Raw genomic sequence first — 21,641 nt, forward strand, 5'->3', positions numbered from 1 at the left:
ACTTGCTGCCATTTATACAAAAACGGTTAGGTATTCATCACATTCGCACAAAACTTGATTCATTACCCCTTTCAAAACTTCATTCTCTGTTCAATTTAAGTTTGGAAACCACTACTACAAACCCTCATTTAAACCAATACAAACTTACAGCTATCATTTCGGATATTGCAAATCACAGACTTTTCAAACCAGTTCGTAATGGAAAATGTGAAAAAGAGAAAAGACATTTTCTTAATCTTTCCTTTGCCAACAAATTAAACGTCTCGATGGCGTCAACTTAAGCAATATCCTTCATCTAAATTAATTCGGTCAAAAATACCTCCTTATTTCAAAGATCAGTCTGACCAATCATTTCTTATACCTTTACCAAACATATGGTTACAAACCTTTTCAATTACAAACATGTTTTTCAGGATCTCAATATTGACGACTTCAAGTCTAAACCTCCTGAGAGTCCAAAATTAAATAAGTTTGATTTTAACAAAAAATGAAATCTTGGGAATCTTTGCTATACTGAATCTTAACATGTACTTAGATTTTTGATCAATGCCCAGTTTTCAAGTAGGTCCAAATTTTTGTAGTTTGGGCCCGGTTATCAGATTGGTCCACATTGAGGTCAAAAGGGTCCAAAATTGAACTTTATTTGATTTCATCAAAAATTGAATTCTTGGGGTTCTTTGATATGCTGAATCTAACTATGTATTTAGATTTTGGATATTTGACCATAATAGGTAATGTTCAATTTAAAATTTAAAGTAAGTTTAAGTTCTAAGACCACATTCATTCTGTGGCAGAAACCTGTGTTGTGTCAACTATTTAATCCCAATCCAAATTCAGAGCTGTATCAAGCTTGAATGTTGTGTTGATACTTGCCCCAATGTTCAGGGTTCGAACTCTGCGGGCGTATAAAGCTGCGCCCTGCAGAGCATCTGGTTAACACAATAAGTTCTTTGAAAATTTAATACTTTGAACACATTTAATAGCTCCATAGTTTTTACACATTTATTCTATGTTCCTCTACTTTCCTAATCACTACAAATGGTTAAGCTCGGTCATTTGTAAAAAATAGAAACATGTCAAATATCACTACACAGAGATTTTTTCTTTACACGTGAGTTCCTCATTTCGAGGCGCATTAGGGATTTTGTCCCAATTGGAAATAAAATTTCATAATTTTGATGGATTGAGTCGAGGATTATGCCAGGAAATGGGCTTAGCGCATGAAGGAAGACGAAGACACTCTTTCCGAATGGATTAAAGCAGTGAGAACGTTGATAAAAATCAAAATTGGGAAACTGAATGGGTCTATCAATGTCAATGCTACTACAATCTTTAAAGACCCAAATGTTGCAAAACACTTATCCTACATCCATGAAAAATATGATTTTGTCCTCGCAGATAAAGCCCCAGACAACATCGTTTTTGTGTGTAAAACTCATAACATTAACTGCTTGATAAACGAATTAGGTATTGACAATTCACTTGGAAACGCAACATATACCCTAACGACACTAACCAAAGAGGAAATCCTGGATAATCATAAGTCTGTTCTATGTTTCTTTAGAATTTTAACTAAAGAACTGGTTCTTCCATAACGGTATAGTACCTTAACTACATAAGTATCCTTACAAACAACGGTATATTGCTGGATATTCCAAGTGCTCCACAAAAACTCTTTCTAAATCATTAACATCTATTCCATCAGCAATCATGAATGTGACCTACCGAATTGACTATTACCCGGATTTGTTATAACATGAACATCACGACGGGTGCCATATGTGGAGCAGGATCTGCTTACCCATTCCGGAGCACCTGAGATCACCCCAGTTTTTGGTGGTGGGGTTCGTGTTGCTTATTCTTTAGTTTTATATGTTGTGTCATGTGTACCATTGTTTGTCTGTTTGTCTTTTTCATTTTTAGCCATGGCGTTGTCAGTTTATTTTCGATTTTTGAGTTTGACTGTCCCTGTGGTATCTTTAGTACCTCTCTCACTAATTCAGTTTGCTCCGTTCTTTTACGTCAATTTAAAAGTGAGTTTATTAGTGGGAATGGCAAATATTTGCCTCCACCTAAACGCTTCAATCCAAAATAAAGTGCCGTAATTGACCCATTAGAATAGAAATAATACATGGGGGCTATACTTTATATTGATTTTACCACGGATTTGCCTTTTGTGACGATATTTAACCCCTCGGTGCGCTCGTGATGAAATATTTATCATAAAGGGCCAACCCGTGGTGACATCAGTATAAATTCAACCCTCAAAAAATTATTTCTATTCTAATGGGTCAATCATACGGTCTTTTTTGGAGGGGATCAACGCGTTTAAGTGAAGGCAAATATTTACCATTCTCACTAATCAAATCAGTGAAAAATCAGTTTCTTTAATAAAACCTGCCATCCAAATAGTTTATGAAATAGCAGATAATTATTACATACAGTGCATGACGGAATTGTAGATCATTTATTAGAATTTATGAGTATTCCAATAGTTCAAATACGTCTTAGTGCATGTAAATACTAAAATCATGGTGTACTTTATGAAAATGCTGAATCAACTTCTATTGTAATTGGCAGTACAACACATAGTCTGTTATTATTTATTCTTTGTAAAATGAACTCTCATCTCAGAAAATCTGAATTGAGTAAGCAAACTCGTATTATGTTCTAACAATAATCAAGTATCCTTAAAATGTTTGATACACTATATAAACATTAATTTTTTTTACACAAACAGGTTAACAAGAAGGTGCCTTGAATCAGGTACCGAGTGACATTGAACTTCAAAGATTTGCATCACGATGTGATGATATCACCATAAAAGAGTTAGCCATACGTCTTGGTATGAGTTTCCAAGAATGGGATGAACTTGAAAGGAATAATCCTGATTATATTCAGATTGTCAAGTATAGAATACTGGTCAACTGGAGAGAAAAATTGTCAGGAAAATTCAGCAACATAGCACAAGCTTTAACAGAGATGAAAATAACTACACATAAGCTGTGTCAGGTAAAGTAACAGTGATAAAACTAACTATACATGTGTTGTGTCAGGTAAAGTAACAGAGATAAAACTAACTATACATAGGGATGTATCAGGTAAGAAGCAGATATGAAACTAACTACACATGTGTTGTGTCAGATAAAGTAACAGAGATAAAACTAACTACACATGTGTTGTGTCAGGTAAAGTAACACAGATAAAACTAACTACACATAGGGATGTATCAGGTAAGAAGCAGATATGAAACTAACTACACATGTGTTGTGTCAGATAAAGTAACAGAGATAAAACTAACTATACATAGGGTGTGTCAGGTAAGAAGCAGACATGAAACTAACAACACATATGTTGTATCAGGTAAAGTAACAGAGATAAAATTAACTACATATATGTTGTATCAGGTAAAGTAACAGAGATAAAACTAACTACACATGTGTTGTGTCAGATAAAGTAACAGAGATAAAACTAACTATACATAGGGTGTGTCAGGTAAGAAACAGACATGAAACTAACAACACATATGTTGTATCAGGTAAAGTAACAGAGATAAAATTAACTACATATATGTTGTATCAGGTAAAGTAACAGAGATAAAACTAACTACACATGTGTTGTGTCAGATAAAGTAACAGAGATAAAACTAACTATACATAGGGTGTGTCAGGTAAGAAGCAGACATGAAACTAACAACACATATGTTGTATCAGGTAAAGTAACAGAGATAAAATTAACTACACATATGTTGTGTCAGGTAAAGTAACAGAGATAAAATTAACTACACATGTTGTGTCAGGTAAAGTAGCAGAGATAAAACTAACAAAACATATGGTGTGTCAGGTGAAGTAACAGAGATAAAACTAACAACACATATGCTGTGTCAGGGAAAGTAATAGAGATAAAACTAACAACACATATGTTGTGTCAGGTAAGAAGCAGAGATGAAACTTATTACACATATGTTGTGTCAGATAAAGTAACAGAGATGACACTAACTACATATATGTTGTGTCAGGTAAAGTAGCAGAGATAAAATTAACTACATATATGTTGTATCAGGTAAAGTAACAGAGATAAAATTAACTACACATATGTTGTGTTAGGTAAAGTAACAGAGATAAAATAACTACACATATGTTGTGTCAGGTAAAGTAACAGAGATAAAATTAACTACATATATGTTGTATCAGGTAAAGTAACAGAGATAAAATTAACTACACATATGTTGTGTCAGGTAAAGTAACAGAGATAAAATTAACTACACATATGTTGTGTCAGGTAAAGTAGCAGAGATAAAACTAACAAAACATAGGGTGTGTCAGGGAAAGTAATAGAGATAAAACTAACAACACTTATGTTGTGTCAGGTAAAAAGCAGAGATGAAACTTATTACACATATGTTGTGTCAGATAAAGTAACAGAGATGACACTAACTACATATATGTTGTGTCAGGTAAAGTAGCAGAGAGTAAAACTAACAACACATATGTTGTGTCAGGTAAAGTAAAAGAGATCAAAAACAACTCCATATATATGGTGTGACAAGTAAGAAGCAGAGATGAAACTTACTTCACATATGTTGTGTCAGGTAAAGTAGTAGATATTAAACTATTAACACATATGACACATGTGTTGGGTAAAGTAAAAGAGATAAAAACCAACTATACATATGTTGTGTCAGGTAAGCAGAGCTGAAACGTACTACACATATGTTATATCAGGTCGAGTAGCAGAGATGAAACGTACTACACATATGTTGTGTCAGGTAAAGTAGCAGAGATGAAACTAACTACATATCGTTGTTTCATTTAAATTAACACGGTAAAACTAGCTACATGTACTCATTGAAGGAAACGTAGCAGAGATGAAACCAACTACATAATATGTTTCGTTAGGTAAAGAAGCAAAAATGAAACTAACTACATGTACACATATGTTATGTCAGGTAAAGTACCTTTGTCAGAAAAAGTAAAAGAACTCATGAGAACTGCCATATTCCTGACTTGGCACAGTCATTGTCTACAGAAAATGATAGAAAAAACATGTTTTATATCTCGATTAACCTCCAACTTTTATGATAAGCGTTTATTGTTCTGTTATATTCACAGAAATTGGGTAAGCAACCCAAACAGACAAAATAAGTTAGTGAGATAATAAATTTGATCCAGGAGCCAAAACTGTTGAAATTCACTTCACAGACTTGCCATTACAGAAGACGAAAAGAACAGTTGCGTATTATTAATCTTCCTGAATCAGATTCTTTTTAGATACAAAATTAATATTGCTTGGTAGAGAAGATTAGCTTTCCCAGACAACTCATTCTGTAAATTAGGAATGTCTGTTGACACTTTCGAAAATAATTGCTTATCAAATATATTCAATGAATGTGCAGTATCTATTTGATTATACTCTAATTTTGTAGGTCAAACGAATCAGAAAAGTTCAATGTGGTATGTACTTCAAAGATGTGTTTTTGAAATTGTTATCAATGCAAGATATATGTTACCTAATTAATTATGCATTAACTAATAGCTGTCTTCCTCCTCAATTGTTATCAATGCAAGATATATGTTACTTAAATTATTATGCATTTAAGGAATGACTGTAATATTTTTTCTGTCTATGAAGAAATAACATAAAAAATTTGGTGCACACTGAATAACGCGTGTAGCGGGTTATTTAACAGTGTGCACCACATTTTTTGTTATTTCGAAAAGACAGAAAAAATATTACAGTCAATTCCTTATATTTTAATTCTAAATTTCATTTAAAACCGTAGAAAACCATGAAAAAGCGTTGATGACGTCACGGTCACATGACTAAATTTTTTCTATGGGCTCATAACAAAATAACGTCAGCCAATCAGAAGACGCGTTACATCCAAAATTGAATTATTTACTAATAGCTGTCTTCCTCCTCAATTGTTCTCAATGCAAGATATATGTTACCTAATTAATTATGCATTAACTAATAGCTGTCTTCCTCCTCAATTGTTATCAATGCAAGATATATGTTACCTAATTAATTATGCATTAACTGATAGCTGTCTTCCTCTTCGATTGTTATCAATGCAAGATATATGTTACCTAATTAATTATGCATTAACTGATAACTGTCTTCCTCTTCAATTGTTATCAATGCAAGATATATGTTACCTTATTAATTATGCATTAACTGATAGCTGTCTTCCTCCTCAATTGTTATCAATGCAAGATATGTGTTACCTAATTAATTATGCATTTACTAATAGCTGTCTTCCTCCTCAATTGTTATCAATGCAAGATATATGTTACCTAATTAATTATGCATTTACTAATAGCTGTCTTCCTCCTCAATTGTTATCAATGCAAGATATGTGTTACCTAATTAATTATGCATTTACTAATAGCTGTCTTCCTCCTCAATTGTTATCAATGCAAGATATATGTTACCTAATTAATGATGCATTAACTGATAACTGTCTTCCTCCTCAATTGTTATCAATGCAAGATATATGTTACCTAATTAATTATGCATTAACTGATTGCTGTCTTCCTCCTCAATTGTTATCGATGCAAGATATATGTTACCTAATTAATTATGCATTAACTGATAGCTGTCTTCCTCCTCAATTGTTATCAATGCAAGATATATGTTACCTAATTAATTATGCATTAACTAATAGCTGTCTCCCTCCTCAAGATTCAAACTAACAATGAAGAGGATAAAATCTAAACAATTAAATATTAGTTTAGGCTTTGATCATGTGACAAACAAATGTTATATCATTTGAAAAACAGATGCTATATCATGTGACAAACAGATGTTATATCATGAGACAAATAGATATTATATCATGTGACAAATAGGTCGTATAACATATTACAAACATACATTATATCACGTGACAAAGATATGTTATATCACATGACAAACAGATGTTATATCATGTGACAAACATATGTTTTATCATGTGACAAACAGACCTTATATTGCCTGAATCAATCTTTGATTAACATTCACATATATGTGGAATTTGAAAATTAACTTGAAAGATCACTTGTAACATATGGCAATCATTTTCTTATTTTTTTATTTTTTTTTGCATTAATTTATTAAATTTGATGACTAAGAAAAATTCTATATACATTGTACATCACAATTAGGAAGGAAAATATATTAAAAAATGCTGAACCAAGTCAATAAATTCCTACATAATTTTCTATAATTTAAATGAACAAATTTGTTCCATTATTGAAGAAATGTTTCTGAAAAGCCATAGAAACTCTTTTGCTTTTTCTAATTTCAAAACTTTATTCTTTCCAGCGTAAATTACTGTGAACAGTTCGAATAGACGGTATAGATGGACCGGGTTGACTTTTTGTACAGTAAAGGTGGTCATAATAGATGAACCATGTTGACTTCAGTGATCTTTTCTAGATGGTCCATGTTGACTTGAGTGGTCTTCAATAGACGGTCCATGTTGACTTGTGTGGTCTTTATAGATGGTCCATGTTGACTTGAGTGGTCTTTTATAAACGGTCCATGTTAACTTGAGTGGTCTTTATAAATGGTCCATGTTGACTTAAGTGGTCTTTTGTAGACAGTTCATGTTGACTTGAGTGGTCTTTATAGACGGTCCATGTTGACTTAAGTGTTTTTTTAAAGATGGTCCATGTTGACTTGAGTTGTCTTTTATATATGGTCCATGTTGGCTTGAGTGGATTTTTGTCGAGCCTGCAACTTTTGTTGGAGAAAGCTCGACATAGGGATAGTGATCCGGCGGCGGTGTTAGCTCACTTCTTAAAAGCTATATATTTTAGAAGGTGGAAGACCTGGATGCTTCATATTTTGTATATAGATGCCTCATGTTACGAAGTTTCCGTCAGTCACATGTCCAATGTTCTTGACCTCATTTTCATGGTTCAGTGACCACTTGAAAAAAAGAGTTCAGATTTTTTGTAATGTTAAATTTTCTCTTACTATAAGTAATAGGATAACTATATTTAGTATGTGCGTACCTTGCAAGGTCCTCGTGTCTGTCAGACAGTTTTCACTTGACCTCGACCTCATTTCATGGATCAGTGAACAAGGTTAAGTTTTGGTGGTCAAGTCCATATCTCAGATACTATAAGCAATAGGTCTAGTATATTCGGTGTATGGAAGGACTGTAAGGTGTACATGTCCAACTGGCAGGTGTCATCTGACCTTGACATCATGTTCAGTGGTTATAGTTAAGTTTTTGTGTTTTGGTCTGTTTTTCTCATACTTTATGCAACAGGTTTACTATAATTGTTGTATGGAATGATTGTAAGATGCACATGTCTAGCGGGCAGATGTCATCTGACCTTGACCTCATTTTCATGGTTCAGTGGTTATAGTTAAGTTTTTGTGTTTTGGTCTGTTTTCCTCATACTTTATGCAATAGGTTTACTATATTTGTTGTATGGATTGATTGTAAGGTGTACATGTCTATCGGGCAGATGTCATCTGACCTTGACCTCATTTTCATGGTTCAGTGGTTATAGTTAAGTTTTTGTGTTTTGGTCTGTTTTTCTCATACTTTATGCAATAGATTTATTATATTTGTTGTATGAAATGATTGTAAGGTGTACATGTCTAGCGGGCAGATGTCATCTGACCTTGACCTCATTTTCATGGTTCAGTAGTCAAAGTTAAGTTTTTGAGTTTTGGTCTTTTTATCTAATACTATATGTCATAGGTCAGCTATATTTGGTGTATGGAAATATTTTATGATCTATTTGTCAGTCGTGCAGGTTTTATTTGACCTTGACCTGGTTTTCACGGTTTATTGCTCAGTGTTAAGTTTTTGTGTTTTGGTCTATTTTCTTTAACTATAAGCAATAGGTCAACTATATTTGTTGTATGGAAACATTGTTAGCTGTACATGTCTGCCTGGCATATGGTTCAACTGACCTTGACCTCATTTTCATGGTTCATGTTAATTTATGTGACAGTCGATTAAAGCTTTATATTTAGGAGTATCAACATAATATCAATGATTAGTAAAGAAGGCGAGACATTTCAGTGTGTGCACTCTTGTTATAGAAGGTTCATGTTGACTTCAGTGGTCTTATTTATACGGTCCATGTTGACTTCGGAGGTCTTTATAGATGGTCCATGTTGACTTTAGTTGTCTTTTATAGATGGTCCATGTTGACTTGAGTGGTCTTTTATAGACGGTTCATGTTGACTTGAGTTGTCTTTTATAGATGGTCCATGTTGACTTGTGTAGTATTTTATAGCCTGTTCATGTTGACTTCAGTGATCTTTTCTAGATGGTTCATGTTGACTTTAATGGTCTTCAATAAACGGTTCATATTGACTTCAGTTGTCTTTTATAGATGGTCCATGTTAACTTGAGTGGTCTTTTATAGACGGTTCATGTTGACTTCAGTGGTCTTTTTTTACACGGTCCATGTTGACTTCAGTGGTATTTATAGATGGTCCATGTTGACTTTAGTGGTCTTTTATAGACGGTCCATGTTGACTTGAGTTGTTTTTATAGATGTTCCGTGAGTCGTATTTAGACGAAACGCGCGTCTGGCGTACTAAATTATAATCCTGGTACCTTGATAATTAATTCCATGTTGACTTGAGTGGTTTTATAAATGGTCGATGTTGACTTTAATGGTCTTTTATAGATGGTCCATGTTGATTTGAGTGGTCTTTTGTAGAAGGTCCATGTTGACATGAGTGGTCTTTATAAACGGTGCATGTTGACTCGAGTGGTCTTTATAGATGGTCCATGTTGACTTGAGTGGTATTTATAGACGGTTCATGTTGACTCGAGTGGTCTTCATATATGGTCCATGTTGACTTGAGTGGTATTTATAGACGGTTCATGTTGATCTGAGTGGTCTTTATAGACAGTCCATGTTGACTTGAGTGGTCTTTATAGATGGTCCATGTTGACTTGAGTGGTCTTTATAGACGGTTCATGATGACTTGAGTGGTCTTTATAGACGGTACATGTTGACTTGAGGGGTCTTTTATATACGGTTCATGTTGACTTAAGTGGTCTTTAATAGACGGTCCATGTTGACTTGAGTGGTCTTTTATAGACAGTCCATGTTAACTTGAGTGATACTTTCATAGACGGTTCATGTTGACTTCAGTGGTCTTTTATAGACGGTCCATGTTAACTTCAGTGGTCTTTATAGATGGTCCATGTTGACTTGAGAGGTCTTTATATATGGTCCATGTTAACTTGAGTGGTCTATTATAGACAGTCCATGTTAACTTGAAGGGTCTTTTATAGACAGTCCATGTTTACTTGAGTGGTCTTTTATAGATGATCCATGTTAACTTCAGTGGTCTTTTATGGACGGTTCATGTTAACTTGAGTGGTCTTTATAGATGGTCCATGTTGACTTGAGAGTTTTTATATATGGTCCATGTTAACTTGAGTGATCTTTATCGACAGTCCATGTTGACTTGAGTGGTCTTTATAGACGGTCCATGTTGACTTAAGTGGTCTTTATAGACGGTCCATGTTGACTTGAGTGGTCTTTATAGACGGTCCATGTTGACTTAAGTGGTCTTTATAGACGGTCCATGTTGACTTGAGTGGTCTTTATAGACGGTCCATGTTGACTTGAGTGGTTTTTTATAGATGGTCCATGTTTACTTGAGTGGTCTTTATAGACGGTCAATGTTGACTTGGGTTGTCCTTTATAGACGGTCCATGTTGACTTGAGTGGTCTTTTATAGATGGTCCATGTTTACTTGAGTGGTCTTTATAGACGGTCAATGTTGACTTGAGTTGTCCTTTATAGACGGTTCATGTAGTTGTTTATGTTGATAAATTCGTGTGACACACAGTTGATATTTCTATTTTATGTGTTTGTTGTTATTTTGTGGTTTATTTGTAGATATGTCCTATTGTATTGTTTATTCATGTGTTTCTATATCCTGGGTTTTCTTCTGGGTTTTTTTGTGCTTTATTCCTGTCACGTAATGGTGTGGTTTAACCGGTATTTTTTACATTCCAAGTTACTTTAGTAAGCGGGATATGGCTAGCCATTAAACAAGGTTCAACCCTTCATTTTTTCTTAAAATGTCATGTACCATGTCAGGAATAGGGTGATTGTAATTAAATAGTTCGTTTCTATGTATGTAGCATTGGCGTTTGTTTTTGTTATACTTCAGTGTTTCTGGTGTTCCATTGTTATCCTCTTGTAGTAGAGATTGTTTCCTCGGTTGTTTTAGTTTGTAATCCGAATTTGCTTTCTCTCATTCGATTTATGACTTTTGAACAGCGGTATACTACCGTTGCTTTAAATTGTAGTTGGTCCCATTTGTCTATGGTCCAAAATGACTTGCACCCATGTATCATTAAGCCTTTGAGTATGTTTTTACTCAAGCGTCACTGATGAGTCATTGTAGACGAAACGCGCCTCTGGCGCAAAATCAATTTTCAATCTTTGTATCAAAAATAATTGATATAAGTAGATGTGGTATGAGTGCCAATGGGACAACTTAAAATCCAAGTAACAATTTATTAAAGTAAACCATCAGAGGTCAAGTTACGGTTTATTTGCACATATATTTGTATACATTTTTCCAAAAACTTATGCTCTCTGACATTGCCTCTTAAATATTAATGTGTTTGTGTCTAATGATTGTTATGTTTACAGATATTAGTGAAGAAAACATGGATTTAATTCCAACAGATGAAATACTAGATGAGCTAGCACAAGTACTTGGTGTTTTATCCTTTCAACTGGGTATAGAATTAGGACTACCTATAACATCATTAGACGCCATTCAGTACAACAATGGGAGAAATTTAGTGGCTCAATGTAAAGAAATATTATTCCAGTGGAGAATAGATGAGAAAGTGAGGCCAACAATACGTGTATTGGTCCAAGCTCTGGTAAATGTCGGAAGAGGCACTAGATGTTTGGAGGAAATCATTAAAACGGTCGGAGTGAAAGCATACATTCCACAGGAGGAAGTTGAAGAGCAGAAACAAGGAAAAGTTACAACACTCTTTAAAAAACTTTTTTCAGAAGAAAAATTAGTTACAATACTTTTAAGTGGATTTTATACAACTAAACCTTGTATCATTCCATTCGCTTGGCTTATTCCTGTGTATAAATTCAAGGGAACGATTGAAATTGCCCCTGATATTGTCTTCTGACTGGTAATATTCAGATTCAACAGAATGATGAGGATTAAACATGGTTGATTAGACTGTAAATTGTAGTTATATACAGACATATCAGAATGGAGTAGGCCAAGAAAGACCCCTTAAAATTGTTAGAAGTGTCTGCACTTGTGTTGAGTCATAATTTATAAATATATGGTGTATTTAATGATAAAGCATACCATATTTAAAGTTTGAGACTGCACACGAATGCAGCCACCTACATCTTAGAAAAAAACAACATCTGTAAGTAATGTGTTATATATTTTTTAAACTTGAACTTGAGCGTCTTTAATGACCAGTGTAGTTCAAAATCGTTTGCAAAACATAATTGAACATACTGAAGAAGACACTTTAGTGTTTAAAAGTCTAAAATCTTTCATCAGATGTACTTTGATTTTTCGGCTTAATCTACCATGTATTGACAAAAATAAAAACACGAAAAAATGCCCTTTACAATTATAGTAAAAACAACATAACACTCATAACAAATGGTTAATTGTTGTTTTGCATATCCCTTCATTCAGTACCTGAACCGTATACTGTAATAATACTTAGACTGGATGATGATCCAATCATAGTAAATTTGTGAAAAAGACAAAGTCCTAATTCAAAATTGTTTACATGATATTTCATTCTGTAATTGTTGATCGCAAGCTCATTTACTTTCGAGTACTTGTTGAAGTTTATCGGATTGTAGTTTTGATAAACGATCATGTTTATTGTAGTTATGTAGTAAATTGTGTAATTACATCTATCTATCAAATTGTACCATAACGATGATATCATTGTGTTACACTGCAACTGATTATACACTTAGTTTGCCCTATTGTTGTAGATCGTGTTATTATTGCAAGCAATTGACAAGTTCTACCATGTAAATAAAAGCTTGCTGAAATGTTTCTTTTTTGATTGTACAAACCGCATGCACAATTGATATAGATTGTGTCATTGATCCATGTTTTGAACAAATTGTTTCTTGTAAATAAAAGCTTTTCGTTACGCTAAACATGACTGATGTTTGTTTTTACATCTAAAGTTTTAGTAAAACGATACTATGTTGCAATCAAAATATATAACTTGAAGAAAAACAGACTATAACAAGTAAAAAAGAAAACAAAAAATAAAAAAAACACCACAAGAGTATGTACAAGAGAGAGAAAAGACACCAGAGGGACAGTCAAACTCGTATATCGAAAATAAACTGACAACGCCATGGCTAAAAATGAAAAAAAATGAACTCCGTTGAAATTTCAACACAGAAAGTCCCTAATCAAATGGCAAAATCAAAAGCACAGACATATAAAACGAATTGACAACAAATGCCATATTCTTGACTTGGTACGGGCATTTTTTTAATGTAGGAAATGGAGGTTAAATAGCTCTAGCTAAACCTCTCACTTGTATGTTCTTGAGCAGTCGTTAAAATTTCATTATATTGACAACGATGTGTGAAAAAACCCCAGACATGGGTAGAAATGTCAAAGATATAGGTACAGCAGTCAACATTGTGTTATAATCTTAATCATTATAAAAACTTTTATGTGTCAATGAGTATAAGACACTTATTGATAACGAGAATTAAAAGCAAATTATCACATTTTCTAAAATTATTGGTAAACTTTTGAATTAAGATATACATAAAAAAAAATTAACAATAGTTTAATAATGACTAATTGAATTTTTTTTTGTAATGAAGAAGAAAGAGTAGAACTTATAAGTCATATACAAAATGGCAACGCCATGGCAAAAACAAACAATAGAAAACAATCTACAAATTACAAAACAAAATAAAGATTGCGCAGCATGAACTTTCTTCTCTAAACACACAAAGTTCGAACGGAACCGAACATGGTTCTCATGTTATCATTTTGTCATTTATATAGTCATAATTAGTCCCCTACCGAATAATTTTAAGAGGACATCAGGTTTGCACTCTATCCATCTGTCTGTCTGTCTGTCCATCCGTTAGTCCAGCCAGTCCGTAATCCACATTTTTTCTTCATGCTTGAAAATATTGATTTGATATTTGGTGTATTGTTTCATCATGAAAAGTTACCGTTTAAGTTTGAAATTTGTTCTGGTCTGATGATTTAGTACAGAGTTATGGTCCATGGACTTACAAAATTGACTTAAATATTTTTTGTTTTGTAATGCTTGATGTGTGTTATAGAGTACACCATGACCAGTTGATCAAGTTAGAATTTTGTTCCAATACAATGAATTTTTTTATTGTCATGCTATTCTCACAGAATGCTTGTTATAGTAAGTGTTTATAAATTCTGAATTTATCGTTATGTTGAGGATTTCAAGCCAGGTATTGAAAACTTTTCGAAATTTTCGATCTATAATGCTCTTCATCTTCGTACTTTATTTTGCCTTTGAAATCTTATTTAATTTGAGTGTCACTGATGGATCTGTTGTAAACGAAAAGCACGTCTGACCTTAAGAAACTGTTTCTTCTCGAAGTGGCATTAACCATATGTGGATTCTAAAAAATTCTAAAGAACTTCTGTATAATTTTAAATCTTAATCTTTTTCTGAAATTTGTTCTATCAAACTTTTTATTTTTCAACCCTTTCTAAACAGTAAAATCACAAAAATACTAAACTCACAGGATAATTTAAAAAGGAACGTCCTGGCAAAATTAATACCACAATTCCACATGTGAAATTAATATAAAGTGGCTTAAAGAAATAATACACAAAGCTTTTCAACATAAAAATTGTAGCATACGTTATGAATTCATTGCTTTGGGATACCATATGGCATATTTGGTTAATAGCGAACAAACATATAAAATATGGTACCCAGAGGAACAAGTGATCGGTATGATCGAGTTTCTTATTGTCAACTTATTTGTTGAATTTGGAGGTATACTTTTTCAACAAATTGTCGGCATTCCTATAATAACGGACTGTATGCCTCTCCTTGTCGACCTTTCTTGCTTTCATATGAGTAGGAGTTCCTTCAGACACTTGTCTTAACAAGAAGATCAAAGAAGCCAGGTCATTTAATTTCACATTCAGATATATAGATGATGTTCTTTTCTATCAACATTCCAATTTTATTTTTAATTGTGTTCCATTAATATATCCTGCAGAACTAGAAATTAAAGAAACAACAGACACGGCTTCTTCTGCTATCTCATAACCAGAATCAATGACAAACGAGACGATTTTAATTTTGAAATTAACAATTTTCCCCCACCTTAGTAGAAATGTCTGTCTGAGTAGAAAGTTGATGAAAAATAAAATCACAAAAAATACTGAACTCCGAGGACAATACAAAGCGAAAATCCCCAACCAAAGGGCAAAACCCACAGCTCAAACACATCAAACACATCAACCGAATGGATAACAACTGCCATATTCCTTACATGGTACCGGCATTTTCTAATGTAGAAAATCGTTCAGTGAACCTAGTTTTATAGCTAAGCGTATCACTTGTATGACAATCGTATACAATTCCATGATATTGACACTGAAGTGTGAACAAAAATACCCAGATATAATAGGTAAAAATTTCAAAAATAGGGGTACAGCAATCAACATTGTGTTATTATCTTTATTTTTATAAAAACAAATAGCTCCCTCTTATTTGTTATATTTACAAGAAATCTACCCGGAAATTTGTGTTTTTAGTGTAAAGATGCTAATATCAGTGAAAATACACCTACTTCATGTAATTGTAGTAATTCCGTATACATTTATGGATCCATTTCCCATGTTATAACAGGAGATCTTAACATCGTTCAAGACTGAGAGTTACAATCATTCCTCAGTAAAGGACCTAAATATCGTCCCCCGTCAGTTATTAATTGGAATGAGTGTCGTATATCATCCACGACTCACTCCTACTTACTGTTTGAAATGGATAAAACGGGAAAAAGCTGACAAAAAATCTTTGAACTCTTTTTTTAATTCAGTAATGAACATAGTTGATATACGTATTCAACATTTTATTATTAACAATAACCACAATAAACCTATTTCTCGTATCAAACAAGAAATTTGTTTTTTTCCCGGCCGATAAAGCTGCTAATAATATTATTATTGTTTGACGTAAATTTTACATTGAGGTTCTGAAAAAAAAAATTACCAATTCACAAACATTCCAACTGACTCCATTTTCAGAAATCGACATCTGTAACAAACATAAACTTTTAGCTACCGCTTTACAAGCAGAACCGAATACAATGAAAGTCCCTACTATGTATTGGCTTCCGAAGCTACACAAAACACCTTACAAATATAGATTTATTTCTAAACCAAGCCATTGTTCAACTACTAAGTTGTCTATTCTTCTTACCAGTACACTTGGTACAATCAAAAACCAGATAATAAATTGTTCAAATAAGGCCTTCGAAAATAGTGGAATTAATTACTTTTGGAGTGTCTGGAACTCGTTGGAAGTACTTGATAAATTGCATGCTTATATTGGTGATTTTGAATCTGTTCAAAGTTTTGATTTTTCTACCCTGTATACCACATTGCCTCACATTCTCATTAAGAAAAAATTCACACACCCAATTAATTTAAAAAGTCAGAATGTGAATATATATGTTCAAACTCTTTTAGGTCATTTTTTAGTAGCAATAAACAAAAAAACTATGTCAATTGGACATGCTTTGATACTATAAATGCCCTTGAATTTTACTAGATAACATTTTTGTTCGCTTTGGAGATTCCGTATATGGTCAGGTTATCGGAATTCCAATGGGAACTAACTATGCACCACTTATTGCGGACCTGTTTTTGTATTGCTATGAGTTACAATTGATGACAAAAATCAGCAAAGATCCATCGAAACAACATCTCATAAACAAATTTAATAATACTTTTAGATATTTGGATGACATTTTGCCTCTCAATAATGACGACTTCAGTATGTATACTAAAGAAATTTATCCTGTTGAACTGACTTTAAATAAAGCTAATACTAACAATGACCACTGCCCTTTCCTCGATCTTCATATCTATATCACTAACGGAAAGCTTAATACTAAAATTTATGATAAAAGAGATGATTTTTCATTTCCTATCGTTAATTATCCATTTTTAGATGGTGACGTTCCATTGTCACCATCTTACGGTGTTTATATATCTCAACTTGTACGATTCGTTCGTGTATGTAACAATCTTTTAGATTTAACGAGAGAAATTTATGTATTACTGAAAAAATATTACATCAGGGTTTTTGATATCACAAACTAGTCAAAACATTTACTAAATTTTATCATCGGTATAAGGACATCATTCGTAAATATAGCTCAACATGCAGACTTCTTATACGTTCAGGTATTTCACATCCAATTGTTTATGGAAATATTCTTTATAAAGCACAAAAATGTCAGTATTCACCTCAGAAACTAACTAAACCTTTAAATAGACTTATCAAGAAGGGATATAGTTACGATACTATTGTCAGGTCATTAAAGATTGCTTATTTTGGCGTTAATATTGATTCACTTATAGGGTCTTTGCATCGGAACTAAACACATTTATTCAAAAACCAGTTGTTGGCATGACACGGGTTATGTTCTTCTCATATATGTTATGATGGTATGATACTAAACCCCTAACGGGAAAAATTGTGCCTCATATTCATATGATGAAATCATAATCTTTCAATCAGTTTAATTGAAGTCTGGAGCTGGCATGTCAGTTAACTGCTAGTAGTCAGCTGTTATTTATGTATTATTATAAAAAAGAAGATGTGGTATGATTGCCAATGAGACAACTATCCACAAAAGACCAAAATGACACAGACATTAACAACTATAGGTCACCGTACGGCCTTCGACAATGAGCAAAGCCCATACCGCATAGTCAGCTATTATAGGCCCCGATAAGATATTGTCATTTTGTTTATTTTCTTTGGTTACATCTTCTGACATCAGACTCGGACTTATCTTGAATTGAATTTTAGATGTGCGTATTGTTATGCATTTACTTTTCTACATTGGCTAGAGGTATAGGGGAGGGTTGAGATCTCATAAACATGTTTAACACCGCCGCAGTTTTGCGCCTGTCCCAAGTCAGGAGCCTCTGGCCTTTGTTAGTCTTGTATTTTTTCAATTTTAGTTTCTTGTGTACAATTTGGAAATTAGTATGGCGTTCATTATCACTGAACTAGTATATATTTGTTTAGGGGCCAGCTGAAGGACGCCTCCGGGTGCGGGAATTTCTCGCTACATTGATGACCTGTTAGTGACCTTCTGCTGTTGTGTTTTTTCTATGGTCGGGTTGTTGTCTCTTTGACACATTCCGCATTTCCATTCTCAATTTCATATAATATGATAAAGAGGTAAACCAAGACCTTGTTGATAGATATTCTGTATCAACTTCACAAAAAATACACGATGATCTTGAAATATAAATTATGGGTACCGACGTTGTTTAACATCTAAATATAGTGTTATAGTATTGTTTTATTTGTCTTCATGAATATTACTTTTACTTTTTCAACCAATAAGATTGATCTATGACACAATGTAAATACAAAATCAATAAAACAAGGGGTAAAAATATAGGCAACAGAGTATACAGTGGTGAACTATTGCAAAATTACAGAACGTAAACCATAAATAAAGGCAACAGTAGTATACCGCTGTTAAAAACTCATTAATCGATTGAGAAAAAAACAAATCCGGGTTACAAAAACCAAGAACAAATTACATTGCCGCCAAATAGAATATTGTACACAGGTAAAAGAAAATAATTTTGTTGTAAGGTGTTCAGAATAACCAGAGAACAGAAATATTTCTTTGTTCATAGTACGAGAAACAGATGTAAACATTAAGTTTAGTCTGTTTTTGCATATATCCATTTGACGTGAATCTGACCTTTTACATTCCGTCATAGTTTTATTGTTCTATGGTAATTTTTGTGTACTTGTCTTTCATTTTGTCAATATGCTTTGTCTATATAGCCTATGTGTCATCAGCCTCCACAAACAATGAAATAGCCTATGAGCCATCTCCACATATTATGCAATAGCCTATGTGTCATCAGCCTCCACAAACAATGCAATATCCTATGTACCATCTACACATATTATGCAATAGCCTATGTGTCATCAGCCTCCACAAACTATGCAATAGCCTATGTACCATCTACACATATTATGCAATAGCCTATGTGTCATCAGCCTCCACAAACAATGCAATAGCCTATGTACCATCTCCACATATTATACAATAGCCTATGTGTCATCAGCCTCCACAAACAATGCAATATCCTATGTGTCATCAGCCTCCACAAACTATGCAATAGCCTATGTACCATCTCCACATATTATACAATAGCCTATGTGTCATCAGCCTCAACAAACTATGCAATAGCCTATGTGCCATCTCCTCCACAAACTATGCAATAGCCTATGTACCATCAGCCTCCACAAACTATACAATAGCATATATGACATCAGCCTCCAAAAACTTTAAATTAGTCTATGTGTCATCAGCCTCCAAAAACTATACAGTAGCCTATGTGGCATCTCATCCACAAACTTTGCAATAGCCTATATGTCGTCAACATCCCAAAACTATATAGTAGCATATGTGTCATCTCCTCCACGAACTATGCAATATTATATGTGTCATCAGCCTCCACATATTATGCAATACCCTATTTGTCATCAGCCTCCACAAACTATGCAATAGCCTATGTCCCATCTCCTACACAAACTATGCAATAGCCTATGTGCCATCAGCCTCCACAAACTATACAATAGCATATATGACATCAGCCTCAAAAACCATACAATAGTCTATGTATCATCAGCCTTTAAAAACTTTAAATTAGCCTATGTGTCATCAGCCTCCAAAAACTATACACTTGCCTATGTCGCATATCATCCACAAACTATGCAATAGCCAAATTTTCATCAGCCTCAACAAACTTTGCAATAGTCTATGTGTCGTCAACATCCAAAAACTATACAGTAGCATATGTGTCATCTCCTCCACGAACTATGCAATATTATATGTGTCATCAGCCTCTACAAATTATGCAATAGCCTATGTGTCATTAGCCTCCACAAACTATGCAATAGAAGCCTATATGTCTATTATCAGCCTCCAGAAACTATGCAATATCATATGTGTCATCTCCTCCACAAATTATGCAATAGCCTATGTGGCATCTCATCCACAAACTGTGCAATAGACTATTTGTCATCAGACTCCTCAAACTATGCAATGGTATATGTGTCACCAGCCTTCACAAATTATGTAATAGCCTATGTGTCATCAGCCTCAAGAAACTATGCAATGTCATATGTGTCATCTCCTCCACAAACTATGCTATAGTATATGTGTCATCAGCCTTCACAAACTATGCCATAGCCTATGTGTCATCAACCTCCAAAAAATATACAATATCATATGTGTCATCTCCTCTACAAACCATGCAATAGTATATGTGTCATCATCCTTCCCAAACTATGCAATGTCATATGTGTCATCTCCTCCACAAATTATGCAATAACATATGTGTCATATCCTCAACAAACTATACAGTACCATATGTGTCATCTCCACTACAAACTATATAATTGCATATGTGTCATCAGCCTCAAGAAACTATACAATAGCCTATGTGTCATCAACCTCCACAAACTTTACAATAGCCTATGCGTCATCAGCCTCCAGAAACTATGCAATAGTCTATATGTCATCAGCCTCCACAAACTATACAATAGCCTATGTGCCATCAGCCTCCACAAACTATACAAAAGCCTATGTTTCATCTCCTCCACAAACTATGCAATAGCCTATGTGTGATCAGCCTCCACAAACTATACAATAGCCTATGTGTCATCAACCTCAACAAACTATGCAATAGTCTATGTGTCATCGGCCTCCAGAAACTATACAATAGTCTATGTGTCTTCAACCTCAACAAACTATGCAATAGCATATTTGGCATCTCCTCCACAAACTATGCAATAGTCTATGTGTCATCGGCCTCCACAAACGATGCAATAGTCTATGTGTCATCGGCCTTCACAAACTATACAATAGCCTATGTGTCATCAGACTACACAAATGTGCCTTAGCCGATGAGTATTGGTCAGGAGAAACGATGACATCTTTATTTTGTATCCTATTTGAAGTTATTTAAAGAAGATGTATGCCAATGGATTCTTAGTCTTACATTCTATGTACAATCAGTATACTTCCTGTTAGAACGTCCTTCTAAAGTCAAATTGGTCTATTTTTGCACAGTGTTTAAACGAAATATGCAGCATTAACTTAAAATTGTTTGACTACTTTAAAAATCATTTATTACAGATAAATACAGATAAATAGTTAATGATAAATTTTACTGTTAATATAACTGTTTAATAATATTGAGTACTGTGGAGAATGTTAATGAGAATAAAATGGAAGGGTATGGAGTTAATCTTCTCGAGACAAAATCCAAAACAATACAGGATAAACAAAGCTATAACATGATGCTTAAGTGGTGCATCTTTATCT

General features: G+C 33.7%; 1 protein-coding gene across 1 annotated transcript in view; it reads left to right on the forward strand.

The window, feature by feature from the left end:
* The window catches only part of LOC139482472 (uncharacterized), a gene marked incomplete at its 5' end in the record, with an annotated part of 49,356 nt that extends 36,193 nt beyond the window's left edge, over positions 1 to 13,163 (forward strand). The window contains 3 exon segments of the mRNA XM_071266377.1: positions 2,741 to 3,012; positions 5,426 to 5,453; positions 11,643 to 13,163. Coding sequence (XP_071122478.1) covers positions 2,741 to 2,745 — 5 coding nt within the window. The 3' untranslated portion in view covers positions 2,746 to 3,012; positions 5,426 to 5,453; positions 11,643 to 13,163.
* Positions 13,164 to 21,641: the final 8,478 nt, after the last annotated feature.

The sequence above is a fragment of the Mytilus edulis genome, chromosome 7, assembly GCF_963676685.1.
Source record: "Mytilus edulis chromosome 7, xbMytEdul2.2, whole genome shotgun sequence".
NCBI lineage: Eukaryota > Metazoa > Mollusca > Bivalvia > Mytilida > Mytilidae > Mytilus > Mytilus edulis.